At 43.3% G+C, this 18,306-nt stretch overlaps 1 protein-coding gene across 1 annotated transcript; it reads left to right on the top strand.

The window, feature by feature from the left end:
• Positions 1-2,812: 2,812 nt before the first annotated feature.
• cldn19 (claudin 19) lies at positions 2,813-14,118 on the top strand. Its single transcript, XM_080000730.1, has 5 exons — positions 2,813-3,696; positions 8,299-8,463; positions 8,853-8,937; positions 9,118-9,264; positions 12,835-14,118. Exons 1-5 carry the CDS (start codon positions 3,474-3,476, stop codon positions 12,881-12,883), a joined length of 669 nt encoding a protein of 222 aa, XP_079856856.1. The 5' UTR covers positions 2,813-3,473; the 3' UTR covers positions 12,884-14,118.
• Positions 14,119-18,306: the final 4,188 nt, after the last annotated feature.

Raw genomic sequence — 18,306 nt, 5'->3', positions numbered from 1 at the left:
CTGTTTGAACCCTTTCAATTGGCTTCAGGGCATTGTCTTTTGCCGAAACACAAGTTATTAGAGTATTCAATTGCCTGTTTTCTACCACAGATAGTGAACATATCGAAGTGGTTGTACAAAACTGAATGTCAGTATGACTTTGCGGCATCGGCGACGACGGGTCTGAACTTTAAATTCCATTCATCGACCAATCATGTTGTGTTCGTGTAAATCTACATCAGACCGTATTAAATTGAACTTTGACGTTCCACAGGGATAAATTCTTGGTCAACTGCTATTTGCTATCGATTTGATGATGATTTGATTTGATGATGAGCCAGAATGACGTCTTCATAATTGTCTTCATAATGTCTTCATTACTATGCTGAAGATAGCTTCATGCGTGTATTTGCACTAACCAAAACCTGATCTTTATCATCTCAAACTATTGCTAGCATCCACCCGATGCTTTGGAAAGCCTTGAGCTTGTTGCTTCGGGAACTGCTAGAATTTGAACCAGAACCAGATTTTTTTCCTTGGCTTTCAGTACATGCTGGAGCAAATTTGAAAGCGCTTCGGGAAACCTATTAAATTTTACACGGCTTACCATCCTCATATCTTTTCTTAACTTTCACACTTTAAAAGCCCTTGAGACTGCAGCTCTCCTTAAGGGTGATACAGAAAAAATTGAACTCACCAACGGCTGGGCCCCGCTATCAATCTGCCTGGCGGCGGCGAAGGTGACTCTGTGTTTGTGGATGACAGGTAGAGCTTGTTTTCACTTCCTGCTTTCTTGATTTGCTTGTCTTTTCTAGTTTATGATGCATTGCCATGTTGCTTTCATTGTACCTACAATGACACTTCTTTTTGATTCAGACTGCTGCAGATTTCCCAGTAATTACACCTTCAACCAAGTTTCTGTAACTTCAACTGAGAATGGGAGGAAGGACATGCACATGTATTTGTATGCAATCAATAAGCGTTTGCCGGTGTAGCTCATGTATCACGCTTGTCTACATTTGCTTTTCAGTGTGCTCACATCCCCACGTGGGCATCCCAGTCTTCCTTTGCAATCTGGTCTCACGCTTTTTCGTTCTCATCACCACGAAAATTATCTATTGATCTATAGAATAATCTATGGAATCATGTCCCTGAGTAAGATTGTGAGACTTTTTTTTCGTGCTACGCATAACGACAGTTAAACCAATTAATTTGAGTCTAGAGGTTTGTTCGTGCTACATAAAACACAATGCAAACCAATTAATTTGAATGGAGAGATTTTATTAGACTTTAGAAGTGGAGAGGGGGAAGGGGGGGCACAGATACGTACACTAAAACATAAAAACTAACCTGACGAAAGTATGTCACTGCAGGGATTTGGCCTTAACCTATAACATGAGCCCTTTCCAAAAAATGGGTTTGGTTTTGTTCTACAACAAAGTAAAAAAACAATAACCCTACCATGTTAGTGGGGTGCCAAGTGTGCATTCTAAGACCATATAATGTATATGGTCTTGGAATCCACACTTGGAAAATCCACACAAAATGGAATAAAATCAAGGTACATTCCACGACCAAATCAAACTATTTTCATTTGTCGGTTTTTAATAATATAACAACCCTACCCATGAGGCAATTGCATCAAGATGCATAACAAAATGGTGCAGAATTGTAGTTCTCGTAGTTTCTCGGATTTGATAGACTATTCAAGAGTGAAAAAGTGAGACCAGTATCCCGCTTTTATTTCGTGATGGTCAGAGCGAAATTTAAACCGGTGCATTTGAAATTGAAATAAATCCATGCCCCCTGTGAGGCTGTCCTGGGTACATGAGGCCTTATGTTTCTGACGTCTGTTAACAGCGTCTGTGTAGAGGGGATGGGTGAGAGATGTCTCTTGCAGGTGTGAGAAAACTGCCTGTTATACTGTCTGTGTGTGTGGGAGACAGTCTAATTGGCAGAGTAGACTTAATGAATTTGGCTGCTGTGAGCTGAAACTAATTGAATAGGATCAGATGTAGGAGAGCTGAGCGTGTGTGTGCATTCGGTGTGTGTGTGTGTGTGTGTGCGTGTGTGTGTGCGTGTGTGCACGCGCCTGTGTGCGTGTATGTGTCTGACTGTGGGAAGCAGTCACTCTTGGCTGGTTGGCACTCTGCAGTCACAAAAGACTGGAGTGTGTCCGCATTTATAGGATGTACAGTTGGGTTAGCTGTGAACTTCTCCTCCCTTTTTCACCCCCCCCCCTGCCCCGCCTCCTCGCTCCCTTGCTTTCCTTCGCTAGGATTCAATTGTTGGGGTTGCCATGGCGATGCAGGAGCCTTGGCTAGCGGCTCATAATTCCAGAGTGCCTGTCTGGGTGTGTGACGCGTCCTTTTCATCCAGGCATTGTTTGGATGCTGATTTACGCATGTTTGTTGCGTGTTACCCGCTGCGGCACTCGGTGGAAGAGGCGGCGAACTATCTGTCGAGGGGTCAGTGGTCGAGGGGTTTGATACCCGAGAAATTATAAGGGGTCCGCTATTTATTTTTCCGACATTGATCCCTGAAGAAATAGTAACCATTTTGCACATTTCTTTTTTTTATTTTATCATTTTTTTGAACCTTTTGGGGCTTTTTCCTTACCTGCAGATACAGTCTTTATTTTTCTCAGGCGTGGCCTTGGCCTCTCTCTCCTCCCAGTGGGTGTCCCTCAAACACAGAGCCGGCCAATCACAGATCAGATCAGTGTTTTACTTCGTCTTCAACCAGCCTGTTTGGGGCTTTTTGTTTTTCTCATGGTCTTTCTTTTTTCTTTTCTCCACTTTTTTTTCTCATTACTCCTTCTTTAGCCACTCGAGCTTGGAGCAGATGGAGAGATTGTAGTGGCGAGAGAGAAAGAGGGAGAGAGAGAGAGAGAGAGAGAGAGAGAGAGGGAGAGAGAGAGAGAGAGAGAGAGAGTGAGAGAGAGAGGGGGGGGAGCAACAGAGAGAGAATTGGAAGAAACCATGCAGAGAGTGAAGTAGCCCAGCGACAGAGTTTGATATACTGACGACCCATTGACCACAGCAGCCGAGCGGAACAGATCCTCCCGTTCTGATCCTCCGAAGAGCCGGAGAGGAGAGACTTGTGGACGCGGACAGGACCACTTTGATACCTCCACGCCAGCCACTGTGTCAACACCAACTCAGAAGGTGGAAAGAGAGAGAGAGAGAGAGGCGGACGGACAGACAGACAGACAGACAGACAGACAGACAGACAGACAGACTGACAGACTGAGCGGACACCTCCAGATGAGAGTTTAGGTGCAGAAAGTGAGAGAAATGTTCACAGGGACCAGATAGCGGACAGAGAAAAAATAACCCTACTCCCGCCAGGATTGTGCCGCAGGTGTTTCTGAAGACGGACCAGCCAAGGAACCAAAGAAGGACGCTGAGGCAGGAGCTGCTGGTCGAGGAGAGACCGAGAAAGTCGGCGAAAGTGAAGGAAGGAACAAGACACAGAGAGCTAGCGAGACGAGGATGGCCAATTCGGGTCTCCAGTTGTTGGGCTACTTTCTGGCCCTGGGCGGCTGGATAGGGATCATCTCCACCACCGCCTTGCCCCAGTGGAAGCAATCGTCGTACGCGGGCGACGCCATCATCACGGCCGTGGGTCTGTACGAGGGGCTGTGGATGAGCTGCGCCTCGCAGAGCACGGGGCAGGTGCAGTGCAAGATCTTTGACTCCATGCTCTCCCTGGATAGTGAGTAAAAAATATTTTCCTTTTAGATAAAAAAAACGAAAACAAAACCTGACTCAAAGGTGAGCTGTACTTTGTAGCTGAGCCTCACTCAGCCGTCTTTGTGTCATGTTCCATAAAGTCTGCTCACTTTTACGGGGGACCCTATAAAAATTATTATTAGCTCTTTATGTTCGTTGCAAAGCTATAAAATATTCTTCATTAAAGTAATCTTTGTCTTTTATGTTTGTTTTTGTTTTTGTTTTGTATTATTGGTCTTTCCTTTTGTTCGAAATAGTGCCGAGCAGCAGTCTTGACTCTCGACATCGGACTGTTGTGACAACAAAGAGACAGAGACCAGAACCAATTAAAAACTATTTTCTTGTGTGATCCTGCTTTTGTCCTCCACAGATGAAAACATGAGGCAGGTGAAAATGTCAGCACTTGCTGACATTTTCATTCAAATGTACGAGTAGTTGGTCTATTCACCGGGCCAAATATATGAATCAGCAGTAGGAGAAACAAAAAACAGGGAGTGGGGGAGTGGCTCCCTCTCCCCTCCTAACTCCCTGATGTCCCAACTATGTGGGACACATAAAACCGAAGAAACATAAATCTCCCTTAAGATGCCGCTGTTAGCACGTTTAATGAAATTCCGCCTTGAAAAGTGGAAAACATCATCAAACTAAATGTGCGAGGAAGGCGATAGAGGCAGAATGGTGGCGGCGGCTGGGAAGGGAGGAATGTGGGGTTCTGACATAAATTATCCCTGAATATGAGCTTGTGTCGTCTTCAATCTGCGGGACGGAATGACTGACTCATAATTAATGACACACAGATTATATAAATCCACCCATCTATTGTCTGCCTACATGGTCCCATTACGGCTTTCTAATGAAAGACTACACGAGGTGGACTCGCTCAAGAGTAATTTCCACAACAATTGCAAAACTGCCCTTCTGTCTTTCTCTTCCCTGTTTCTCTACCTCAGCGTTCTGTCCATGAAGGCCAGTGTGTGCGTGTAATCCCGTTCATCACGGCGGATCGATATTTTAGGGCCTCCGCAAACATTTTGCTGGATCTGTGAGTCAGTACACTGTCTAAAGAACATTTGCCAATATGCCATCTCCTTGGCTCGTCACAACCATATGAACAGCGTATTGTCCTGGCGGATGAATAGGGGTTGTTTTGGAGAAGAAAAGAGCAGTGTTGAGTCAAACACCCAGAGATATTCCCAGAATGCACACTGTCTTCCCCACACGCGTGCATTGTTCCATTTATCCATTAAAGCACCCAGTGTGTGTATAGATAAATGCTAAAGTCAAAAAGACCACAACTACAAATAAATCGCCTTCGGTGCTTATGTCAAGTTTGTTTTCACTGGCTTTAATTGTGTTTGTGACAAAGCCATATTAATCATCTTTATCATCTTTTAACAACATTATTACTCTGTTAATCTAGAGGTTAAGGAAGTGACTTATAGCAAAGGCCGTTTGATTATTCCATGGCCGAGATAGAAGGGCATTTAACTGCTTCTATTTGGAGTTTGGAAATCGGCTGACAATGCAAAATTGGCTGGTCATGAAAAGTGCATTTTGATGTTCAGAACATCTGAACCTTATGGTTGGAATATATGAAAACTCCATTGAATTGATTTGAGTTAGAAATGGCAGATTCAGTAACATCAACCTTCACGTGTTGAACGAAAGCATGCAAATCTTGAAAACATGGCCATATATGTTCATGACGGGTAAACTGCATTCTCACTGAACATGAGCCTAGCCGGGGCAGCCGAGCCTAAAATGATTTGCTCCCTGCCTTATGATCAATCAGGAGGTTTGCTCAGGTGCAGTCTTCTAACGGATAGGGCTTCTATCCACTGGAGCAGATCTGCATCTAGTCACATGGCAGTCGGAGAATCCCCCCCCCCCCCCAAAAACCCCCCGACTGAACACGCCGTTGCCCTGGACTTTAAGAAACAACTGTGTCGAGGTCTTCTCTCCCCACCTAACAGCGGGGAGCCGGGGCCAACATGTGATGGTTTGGCATGATTGTTCACCAGACTGTTCACCCGGCTCCTCTGATGCCGCCCGACAACTGTGCTGGAAAATGTGGGAGCTTGCTGCAGATTTACTATCCAATTTCTTCTTTCTAAAATGAGTCGTCGGTCAGTGTCTCTCAAATCTCACTGCTCTTTGTTGGCACTGTGTCCATGAGTATGTGTCCATGTATTTTTTGGAACATGGATCAGTGGTGCTGAAAGGACAGTTCTTGTCTGTAGAGCAGAGCCAGAGGCGCTGCCCTGGTGTCACGGACGCAGTAACCCGCCTCATGGTGATTCGCTTGTGTCAGACTGAGAAGGGGGATTGTTAGGGATGGTCCATTTTAGAGCATTGTACTTAGTATGTGGCACGTGTCAGATCCCAGTGTTTTTTTTTTACCTCCAATGGAGAACCAGCATAATGTGTGGGTACAATTTCACAGCACCAATCTACTATCTGAGGTCTTTTCACACCAACGTTTATGGATCGCCAGTAAAGCACATGTGTCTGCCTCCATCCCTCCCTGTTCACCCTTTCAGCCGACCAATCACTTGTTTCCATTCCACTTTGCTGACCCTATTCTGAAGTCAACACTGGGGATAGATGAAGATATGTACGATCTTCTTCTGAAGTCCTCAGAATGCCTACCTCCTTCAATTGAACTTCAGTACTTCAGTTGAACCCATGGCCTGATTTGAGTGATGAATAGTGTGCCAAAGCCTGGAGATTAACCCTGAGGTGGAACTTGAATGGAATACGACTCTGTTTAGTGGCTTTGAGTGGGCAGAGAGATATTACGTATGAAAGAGCCACAAGTGACCTCACAATGGAACCTTAGTGCGCGCGCGCGCACACACACACACACACACACACACACACACACACACACACACACACACACACACACACACACACACACACATTGTGGGCTTGAGGCTGGCACTGTCCAACTTGGCACATGGTATGAGAGGGTGTACCTCCCTGTTTCAGCAGACCCTTCACCCCACAAGCCCTCTCAAGCTCCTTTCGGTTCACCACTAGCTGTACTGGTCAGTATGGCGCTATGAAGCTCTGATCTCTGCAACCCCCCCCCCCACACACACACACACACACACACACACACACTCAGAACAAAAGAATAATGGCCCAATGGATGAAAGCAAATTAAATAAAACCTCTCTGTTAAAAAGCCATTAAATCCTTCATCAAAAGAAGGCCCTCAAGACATAAATCACACTTTAAAGAACTTTCTGTCGCTTTCCTCCCCGTCATGACCCCTTTTTAGGCCAGCATCTGAGATGGAACTTCTCTGCCAAACTATGAATGCTGCTGTGTACAAGCTGTCAGGATGACTTATGACGACTTAAGTCCTCCTACATCGACTATTATTCATCATCATCTGTATTTGAAGTGATGTCATCCCTGACATTGTTCCAGTTTTATGAACCCGGAGGCAATCCTTGGATGTGTTTGGGTCTAACACCGTTAGTGTTTTTATTGCTTTGCTTCTGTGGTGCCTGAACCTGGCTTTCAATTCAAACTACAATTTTTTGAAGCTATCGTCCTTTTGATCATAGTAAGCTGTGAAATATAGCCTACGGACCGTTGGAAATAGTCTGTTATGCACAATGTGCACATTATCAATTCTCAATCATTGCTTCCCAAGAGGAAAAAGCAACCAATATCCTAGCAGTGATGTGGTTTTGCTAGATGGCTTCATGCTAGTATTGCCACATCCCAAAAGGCTGTGTTTTAGGCAGTGGTCTATCTGATCGCTGTGGCGACAGCCCCGTAAAGACAATCTTGCTTTGTGACAGAGCCACACTAATCCCACTGTGTGAAACATGTAAAGCAGGCCCTCCTACAGCTTATCTGTGTGTGTGTATGTGTGTGTGTGTGTGTGTGTGTGTGTGTGTGTGTGTGTGTGTGTGTGTGTGTGTGTGTGTGTGTGTATTTGAAAGGGTGTTGTGAATTTTATCAGTGAGTCCATTCCTCCTAAGGTGATGTGTTTTTGCGCATGCATGAATTGTTACACAGTAATCGGTCTTCAATTTGTTCATCCGTGTTGGTGTGTTTGTGCACTTGTATGTTTATGAGTCTATGTCTGCTTGCAAGTCAGAGATAGAGTATGCGTAACAATGTCCCTCCCACTGAGTTATGTGTTTGCCGACAACTGTGTTGGCTACACCCAGAACCAAAAGGAGTGAAGCCACAGTGGAATGATGTGGAGAGGATCTGGATAATGGTTTTATGGTGAGGGAGAACAGCCAAATAACCTAAGGGGTTGGAAGAACCCTACCATGGAAAGTAGGACAGTGGTAGACTGTCCTTAAATGAGCGTTTATCATAAATCCATGCGGTCTCCCTTCAAATCCGCATGGATTGCACGGATTCATTTATTTAGGATAATTTGGTTTCCAATTTTTTCCAATATTCACCGTCCCTCCCTTTCTCCCTTTCTGCCTCCTTGTGTCCTGTCTTCTAACTTGTGCCTCTTTGACTTTCTCTCCTTTCTCCTTCCTTTGTGCTCGCTTGTCAATATCCTCCACCTCTTTTCGCCGCCCCCCTCCCATCATCCATCCAGTCCACATCCAGACATGCCGAGCCCTCATGGTGATTGCCGTGCTGCTGGGCTTCATCGGTATCATCGTCAGCGTGGTGGGCATGAAGTGCACTAAGGTGGGAGACAACAACCCCGCCACCAAGACCCGCATCGCCGTTTCTGGTGGAGCGCTTTTCGTGCTCGCAGGTGAGTGAATGGCACTCTCAAACGAAGTACGGAGTAAGTATGTAGTGTTTAACTTAACGACCGGCATAAAGTTGACCTAAGCAGTCAGGAGTGCACTGCGGTCTGGCTTTTCTCTCACCAGAAAGTCTTCCCCGTGGTCTCCTGAGCAATTTAGTCTCTCTGTTGCTGTAAACAGGCAGTAGTGATTTGTTTTGGAAGCATTAGTTCAGCCTACCTCAGATATGACCATGAGCCGAGGGAGGAAGCTCAACTCTGCTTCTGCATGTTGTATGTGTGGCTACTGAACGAGAATCACTGGTACATGGGAAAGACGCTGTATGTTCTACCCTCGCTCTGTTGATTTTGGGGAAGTGACCTACTTCTCTTTGTATTCCTGTCTTCCTCCACAGGTGTCTGCACAATGGTCTCGGTGTCCTGGTACGCCACCCAGGTGTCATATCAGTTCTTCAACCCAAACACGCCGCTCAACGCAAGGTACTTGCAGTATTCGCAGTTTGAAAACATTGGTTGGTGTGGGTGGCAATGAGGTACCATGATATGGTACCAAGTCCTGACCTGGTATAGTTGCCATTGAATTAGACTCTTCATTGATCACTGGCGTTGATCATGGATACGTCTGAGGAGGTTCCCACTGTTCTCCTTCTTCCTGCGAAGGTATGAGTTTGGTTCCGCCTTGTTCGTGGGATGGGCTGCTGCCAGTCTGACGGTGCTGGGCGGCTCCTTCCTGTGCTGCTCCTGTTCCAACGAGGACCGGCGAGGGCAGCAGTACTACCGCCAATCACAACCTTCAACAGCCAGGGAGTACGTGTAAACCCCACCCCCTCCCAGCAGTCATCCAAACAGAGAGCAGAGGACACGCTCGGCTCCACCCTGTTTTGTTCCTTTACCCCGGTAACGACTATTTAGAAAATTTAGAAAAGACCGATGAAGGTACACATGTGGACACCCAAAAAGGCATGCACATACAGTACATGTACTCCGTACATGCAGAGACATGCGCACACTAATACACAAATACTCTGAACAAGCCAAGACACTTTTCACCAATTTCAGTCGAATATTATAAAATAATGGAAACAAAAGCTTTTTTTTATAAATGTACACACTGTCATTACTTATATATGGACAGACAACCTACACATATAAGTTATGGTTATCTAGCTCAAATATTTTTTATAGAGTAAGTGTGAGTAAGTGGAAACCTTCTCATGCCTTGTGAGTTATTATTATTAAATGTAGTCTAAATCAACATAGCTGCTTAGACCTAACCCTTAAACATGAAGAAGTAAAAACAGCCTCTGCCGCTTTTCACACAAAGAGACCAATCGAAAGCAAGGCTGCAGATAAGTCAATGTAAAGGCAAAGTAGCCAAAAGGAAGTGTCAAAAAAGTTATCCTCGAGAACAGGAAAGTAACAGATTTTGCTTTTCTTAGCATGTCCTATGCTTCCTGGTTGGAGCTGTGTGTTGCCTCCGTACACTGCTTTGCACATTTACGCTCCACTGATGAAGTTAGGTCGTGTGATGGAGAATCTAAGCCAATCGATTCCTTCACAACCAAATTCGGCGATATCTTCTCAAGTTTGATGGTGTGGAAACAGAAATAACTGTTGCTTTTTTAGCTACAGCAATGTGTAAATTTGAAAGCTATTTGGGGTATTTGCAACACCCATCAGCTGTGGAACATCCTCAGTGGAGCTGGTTCGGCTTTTCAGCCTTTGCCCTTTGTCACCCACCACAAATCACTAGCTGGTGGTTGTAAATGAATTCAACAAAAAACCTGCAGAAGTGGAGGGTGAATTGCCAACAAAAAAAGATCTCTGTTTAGTGTATGTCTTTGCAGGCTATGTATGCTGTTAACCATCTCACAATTTTACTCCAAAATGATACATAGGGGAGATACGTTCTTATCTGTACTAATACTTTCATTTAAGCCCCATACCTGCGCTGTGTCATCTCATAAACCACTGTCTAAACATGTCAAGATGTGTTCTGTGAAAATAACTTCTGTCGGCATGCGACTGAATGTTACATCATGTGGTTCTCTCACAGAGGGGTGGTGATAGCAGGCGTCATAAGCCAGCAGCCACTAATGCAGTTATTGACCGTACTTTATGGAGGGCCTTGAGTTCAACCGGCACTGTAAATACAAAATGTAACTCTGTATGCTCTTAGATTAAGCACATGAATCAGTTGCTCCAGACAAGCCCTTCCACAAGCGAGGATTATTGTTAGAAAAATCAATAGAAATATTAAATAAATCCTGAATCCCACGGTCTAGATCTACCCTTGGTGTGCGCACATAACTAGCTTTATTTTTTGTCTCTGAAAAGAACTGATCCACAACCCTCCCAAATACTAAAGCCATTTTGCTTTTCTTAGAAGTACTGACTGCCTCAGCCCCTGCCCGTTTAGCCCCTTTTTCCTGGTAGACGTTTGTCCGTGGAGTCTTCCATTATGTTCTGAAGGTCTGAAGGACATTCTTCACTCCTCCTTCAAATACGAGGGGGTAAAGTCAGGCATGGCTGGCCTGTCAGCAGCAGCTGTGCCGTACTAATCACCTCACAAGCACAACAATACCAACCGGAAACACGCCGCTCACACGACACAGCATCACAAACGACCTGCTCAGTGAAACACACAAATAATGCTTACATATACTAGCACACCCGTTTTACCTGATAAAAAAAACAAGCTCATCGAACTGTGACCCATTGCAGCTCGTCCTCGACTCCTGCTGTCACGTTAGTATCACCAGCTAATAAGCATCAATCACGCTGACTAAGCTTTGAACGCTTTGGGTCTTTCTCATTTGCAAGGAATGCGTCCAGTCACCTTGGTGCCCGTTTAGGTTAAGGAACATTTATTTTCTGGAAGGGTACATGGATTCAGATGACTTAGCGAGGTAGCTTCCAGCCCAAACATTTTGATGTTGCATGGAGGCTTTCACTGACCGAGGATGTCAAGTCAAGTTTATTTATTTATGTAGCCCTTAATCACAGTACATTTGACATTCGAATAAACGGCATCCCCGGCAGCCTTATAATTTCCATCCTGGCAAGAAAAACACCCCAGAAAAAATACTTGGTGTCCACATAATGTTTTCTGGATATTTAACAAAAATCAAGGATCCGATGATGTTTGGTTGCCGTAAAGAGACTGTCCTGACTAAGTGGCCATTTTGGCAGTTCAACTTGCCCCACGCCACCCAAGTGGCATTTTCAGGGCCCTCCGAAACAGAGCTACAGGCGATGGGGTTGAAAACACGACAATTTTGTTGCAGAGAGTGGGCTAGATGAAACAAGCCCGGAGCAGATGGACGTGTCATGACAAGGGCCCCTCTTCTGTGTGTGTGTGTGTGTGTGTGTGTGTGTGTGTGTGGGGTGGGGGGTGTTTCACCTGTTACTTGTCGATTACTCTAATGAGCAACAGGCATATAGGCACCCTTGTCCCAGGCCCAATTCCCAAAGACAGGCGCGGCTGCTTAAACCACACCACCCCCACACCACAGCCATGTGCATCCTTGCCAATGGGACAGACCCTACATGTGCATTTATTATTAACCAGCGTACATGTAGCATTGTAATCTCTTAAGCTACCACGCTCGTGGGCCAAACCATCAAGCACCACACCCTCACTCCCTAACATCAAGCTGTAGTGAGAACCGGTGAGGTCTCGATGTGTCTTTGTCATGCCCCTGCCTCGTCCTGTCTTCTTCTTCATCTTCTTGTTGTTTCTTCTTCCTCTTCTCCACCTTTCTTCTTGTCCTTCTCCTCTCTTCTAATTCAGGGCAGAGTTGTTGAGTGAAACTAGTTTCCCCGACTGATCAGCCCCTTCCCCGCCTTTTTATCGAAGGATAGTCCCCGCGTCCACACCACTGTCTCTTCCTCCCTGTATCTCTCGCTAAATCCCACATTTTTCACCCTCGCCTCTTCCTACAATGCTCTACTGTACTGTACAGTGTACAGTACTGGGGTTCTGTGTCCCTCTTTCAGTCCGCCCCCCCACCTAAGTGTGCACTGTCTAGGGACATTTTGATGTCCTTAACCTCACGTATCCCTCCGCCCTCTGAGCCTTGTCGGTAAAAAAATTGACTCTTAATAGTTCTAGAAAAATAAAGTGGGGCAAACCCCCCCCACACCTCAACCTGTGAACCCACCACTAGCCCACCTCCCTCGTTGTTCCCTTGTCCTGTTTCTATTACGTTCACTGTATGACCCTTAAGACCTTTGTTTTTGCGTCGCCTCAACAGCCATTAATTTGTATCCAATGACTTCTGGGTTCTTTCCGTTAGATGTGCCTGAAATTCCTTTTTGAGGATGCAACTGTACGTTGACTGAAACATGTTTTTTTTTTTCCCTTTTGAATTGCAGACCAAATGTAAAAAGTACCCCGCCAGAGAAAAGGGAGCAGTACTTGTAGTTTGGGAGAGTCTTCTGGCCCTGCCATGGTTTTAAATTCTGGCAACAGGCATACTGCTCTCACTGAGAAAAGCAAAACAGACAAAGCGGACGTCACCACTAAAACAGCTGGCAGTCCATTCGTAAAAAAGAAAGTAGATAAGATATACCCCACAAAGTTTCCCTGGACAGTTACAAAAGAGCGATTTATTTTTGGCCTTGTCTGTTTTGTTTGGGAGTCTTTGGGAGAGGCACTCATTCAGGGTATGTTTCTAAAACATGTTTAAAATGTCCAGGTGTATTTACCACCTATTGTATTTCTTTTCATTTTTTTTACTACATATATAATGTTTTACTACAGTGCCTTATTTTTATTATAATTTTGTTTTACCTGTGCTGTCAGCATGCTTGGCATACAACACAGGGTATTTGTATGCCATTGCATCTAGGACAGAGTAAATCTGCAAGTGGAGTTCAACTTCTCAACCTGCAATGCCACTCTTTATTAATCATCAAGAACTGCTTGCAATGACTCTGTCTTGTAGACGGCCTGTGGGGTGACAAGGGCACAGCTTTTTTTGTTGTATTCTTTCTTTTTTTTCTTTTTTTTTACTATATAGATAATGTTTTACTACAGTGCCTTATAACACAGGTTTGTGCACATGTATGTCATTGGTAAACATGGGCTCCATTGCATCTCGTCCCATCTGGAGGATGGATGGATGGATCCATCGCTCCTCTGCAAGTACAGTAGTCATATATGCCTTTTTATCTATGGAGTGACATATTATTATACCATTATGTCATTATGGCATGAATATCTAGCTATGTTAGGTACTATTTGTAAAAACCATGACAGAAATACCAACACGTTGCCTTAGTACCACACTATATAAAAGGATGCTTGTTTTTTTTCGATGTTGCCTGGATTGAGGATATGACAAAATACACTGTTGTTGTCTTGTTTGTTTGTTTTGTTAAAGTGCCAATATGATTTTGTATGACTGAAAGAATTGTTTTATTATTATTATTATTAACTCTCAAGGACGTACTGTACTGTGTTACGGCGACCCCCCCGTTCAAGACCTGTACTAAGGAACGTCACCTTGCTGAGTGTAATGGGTTCAGATATGTCCTTCGTTTAATGACCAAGTTGTTCTTCTCCTCCCTCTAATATTTAGCTCCTTTGTGTTGTATATCATCTCATTTACAATGTAGTCCTGTCTGTATTATTTTAGAATGACGTAAACACGGGAATAAAATATTAAAAATGTAAAAAAACAACACCACTCTTGATTTGGCTGATGTATTTGAGTCTCCCGATGCCAAATCCTTCTTTTTGCACCCTGTTGTTCAATAATTGCAGACGTGGAATTCCACTTCTGCCTCAGTGGTCTTGAGGGGGGGTGGGTGGGCACATTCTCAAGGGCTCGCTCACAAAGTTAACAAGTACACCACCGCTTCGACAGAAACGAGCACTTTCTTTTTGGAAGACTTCTTCTTAAAATGGCCAGTGTGCATACAACATTTACCTCCACGGTTAGACTTCGCTCAGTCGCTTGTCAGCTTACTGGAAACGAAACATTACACCATTCATTTGATTCGTTACAGGAAGCAAAGAGACACGCTTCCTGCCTTCCGTGATGCAGGTGTTTCTGTTTTTAAAACAGAGAACAAATTGAGAATGTTTTGGATGCAGATGCAGACGATCAGTGGTGAGAACGCAGTGCGGATGTGAAATCTCACACACACCTGAGATTCGCCCGCGCACCAAGCTTAGCCTTCATGGTTGTCTGTGTGAATATATATAATTGACACTGGTAGATTGATAGATCAATAAATAGATTGATAGATGGATGGATGGATGAATAGATTGATAGATGGATGTATGGATAGATAGATAGATAGATAGATAGATAGATAGATAGATAGATAGATAGATAGATAGATAGATAGATAGATAGATAGATAGATAGATAGATAGATACATAGATAGATAGATAGATACATAGATACATAGATAGATACTTGTTTTATAATTGACTTATTTTACTTATTATACAGTATATATTCATCCTGGGAGGGAAATTGCAGTGTCATGGCAGCGGAAAATGGCAATATGCAATAATGTCAAGATTAACTACAAAGGAAAAAATAGAAGATATTCAATGAACCAAATCAAAATTCACAGCAAACTATAAATACAAACCATAACAGCAGACAATAAACCAGAAATAAATGAAAATAAATAATAAAAATAAATAAGCAATAATAAAAACTTGATAATATACAGTAATATACAAACAATACATATAAAGCAAAAAAAAAAATACAAAAAATAAATGAAGAAATAAATGAATAGAAAAAGAACATAATAAATAAACGAGAAAAATGTACATTAGCCATAAACATAGCCATTAACTTGGAGGGTTTTTTTTGGAATGAGAGTGGAAACTGTGACCAACCGAATGAACCTCATAATTACAAGGAAGGGAGAAATATATGCTAACAATGACCTCCATCAAAAAATATGACTCGGATTGATGCAATGTTGTTGTCCCCGCTGTTTTTGTGGGTTTTCGCTGGTCGGCTCCATCCGCCCCGACCCTGAAATGGAATGACAAGGATGGGCGGATGGATGGAGCGTATGGATTTCATAGTTTTCATATTTCAAGCATGTAATAGTTTGTTAAATGTCTTTGTCAGGACCTTTTCCTGTGAGGCCTATTTTGGGACAGTGTTATAGCAGAGGGAAGGTAACACCACCAGCCAATACCAACCATCAAACCTTAACGCCATCAACGGTATTCCAAAGGTCATTTGTCTGCAAAGGAAAGGGGTTGAAAAGAAGCGTACTGCAAAAGGAATACAGCATTAAGCCTGTGGGGCTTTGAACTCAGTATTTGTTGTAGGTATTCTCTCCCTTGAGTTTTGTGTTTTTTTCAAGACTTTGAACAAGAAGATTCCCAAGCAAGCTGCCTGCGGATGCTAGTCCACATCAGCTGCAGGCTTTACATTGTCTCTCAATTTCAGACCTCATTTTTCTCCTGAATTCCTCAGAGGATCTTAATGACTGCTGTTGTGACTATACACCAATCAGCCACAACACAGCGTTAAAACCACTGACAGGTGAAGTGAATCACATAGATTATTTAGTTCCAATGCCACTTGTCAAGGGCTGGGATATATTATGCAGCAAGTCAGTTTCTTGAAGTTGATGCGTAGGAAGCAGGAAAAATGGGCAAGCGTGAGGATCTGAGAGACTTTGACAAGGGCCAAATTGTGATGGCTAAACGACTTGGTCAGAACATCTCCAAAGCAGCAGGTCTTGTGGGGTGTTCCCAGTATGCAGCGGTACCTCCCAAAAGTTGTCCAAGGAAGGACAAGGGTCGGCAGGGTCATGGGCGTCCAAGGCTCATTGATGCGCGTGGAGAGCGAAGGCTAGGCCGTCCGGTTCGATCCCACAGAAGAGCTACTGTAGCACAAACTGCTGAAAATGTAATGCTGGCTCGGTTAGAAAGGTGTCACAGACCGGTCAGAGTGCCCATGCTGACCCCTGTCCACCGCTGAAAGCGCCTACAATGAGCACATGAGCGTAAGAACTGGACCATGCATGGAGCAATAGAAGAAGGTGGCCTGGTCTGATGAATCACGTTTTCTTATCATGTGGATGGCCAGAGTTTGGGTCCAACCCAATGGAGCATCTGTGGGATGTGCTGGAGCGACAAGGCCGATCCATGGAGGCCCCACCTCACAACTTACAGGACTCATAGGATCTGCTGCTAACGTCTTGGTGCCAGATACCACAGGACACCTTCAGAGGACTTGTGGAGTCCATGCCTCCATGGGTCAGAGCTGTTTTCCCCACACGACATTGGTGGTTATTAGTGGTGGTTTTAATGTTGTGACTGATCAGTGTATGCGACTAAGCGTCTATGCCTAATCCTAAAATCATCCGTTTGTTGTTCTTTATGTCACAAATTTGAGTCATTCCATGAAAGGAGTGCCATTGAATCAAGTCTACAAAACACAAAATTCTGCCAGTATGTTTGTCAAGCTAAACACGATTTATTTAAAGTTCATCATTCACATACGATACAAGAAAATGTTATTTAAAGTGAATAATAATGTTTTTTATAATTTTTTCAAAAGACTGCAGTTTATTTTGATGTCCATATACAGTATAGTCATGGACGTTTCCTCACAAATATTACAGAATAAAAGATGTATTACCATCACAATTTAGTTAGATACCCCATCCACACAGTACATAATCATACAATATAAAAACATTATTTTAATTTAAAATATGATCATTTATTGTGTTCCTCAGTCTTTCTTCAACACAAAATGAATGAACTGTTGTATTCAGTGGAAATCATCATAAAGAGGAAGTGATCATTTAAATCTTCAGTCAAAAGCTGTTATGATATTATTTATAACTGATCATTTTATGTTTTATAATGATGATGGTGATAATGATTAATGGTCTGTCAAGCATAACCTATCCACCCCATCACTGATAATAGACAAAACAATTTTTAAATCAATTCACATGTTCAAAAAGCATGTTGTTTACTTCTAATTATTAGGTAATGAATTTAAATATATTGTTTGTGTGATGGCCATTTTAGGATGAAATGTTCAAACCCAAATATTTCATAACACAACTAATATCACAATTATTTCTAAACTCAACAAAAACAGATCTCCTGAAAAAAAATAAATTGTGGTGTAAACAACATGAATTACAGTTTTTACAGAGTGCTATTGAATTCCTGTTTCAGAGAGCTCTCAACTCGAGAGCCGTGTGTCTGCACCGTTTCCGCATCTTAACAGAAAATGAGTCCACTAGATAATAGATTGCGGATGGCGTCGCTCTCTCTGATGGATAAAAAAATATATATATATTATTGAATAAAATTATTTTTCTTGTCCATATTGCGATGACAATGACAAATGATCACCCAGAGCCACAACCTGGACATATTGGCAAAGTGGATGATGATGTCACAAAGCACCCGCTCCACAAACTAATCAAGGTACACTAACGTTCTGCTACTTCCAGTAGATCTTTGTCGTTTTTCAAAAAATCCTGCTCCAAATGTAGATCGATATGGATCAAACTTGAACCACAAGATGTCTGAGATGTCCTTGTTCTCACAAGACCTCAACCAGGAATGGACTCCTAATTACAGTTACCCCACATCCCAAAAAATACTTGTTACAACCTTACTTTTGTTGATTCTTTCTCGTGTATGTTGCACTGCATTTTGAGTTTATATCTGTGATCTGAGATTTTGTTATCATTTGGTCTCATTGGGTATATCTTCTGCACACAATGACAAATACATCACCCTCATGTGATAGGACAGCTACACATACAGTCCCCCTACTAAGGTATGTCGCAAATCTGCAGCAGAACAGCTTTACGGCAATATTTTA

This window comes from Zeus faber (genome assembly GCF_960531495.2).
Source record: "Zeus faber genome assembly, chromosome: 5".
Lineage (NCBI taxonomy): Eukaryota > Metazoa > Chordata > Actinopteri > Zeiformes > Zeidae > Zeus > Zeus faber.
This window is presented reverse-complemented; position numbering and strand designations above follow the sequence as displayed.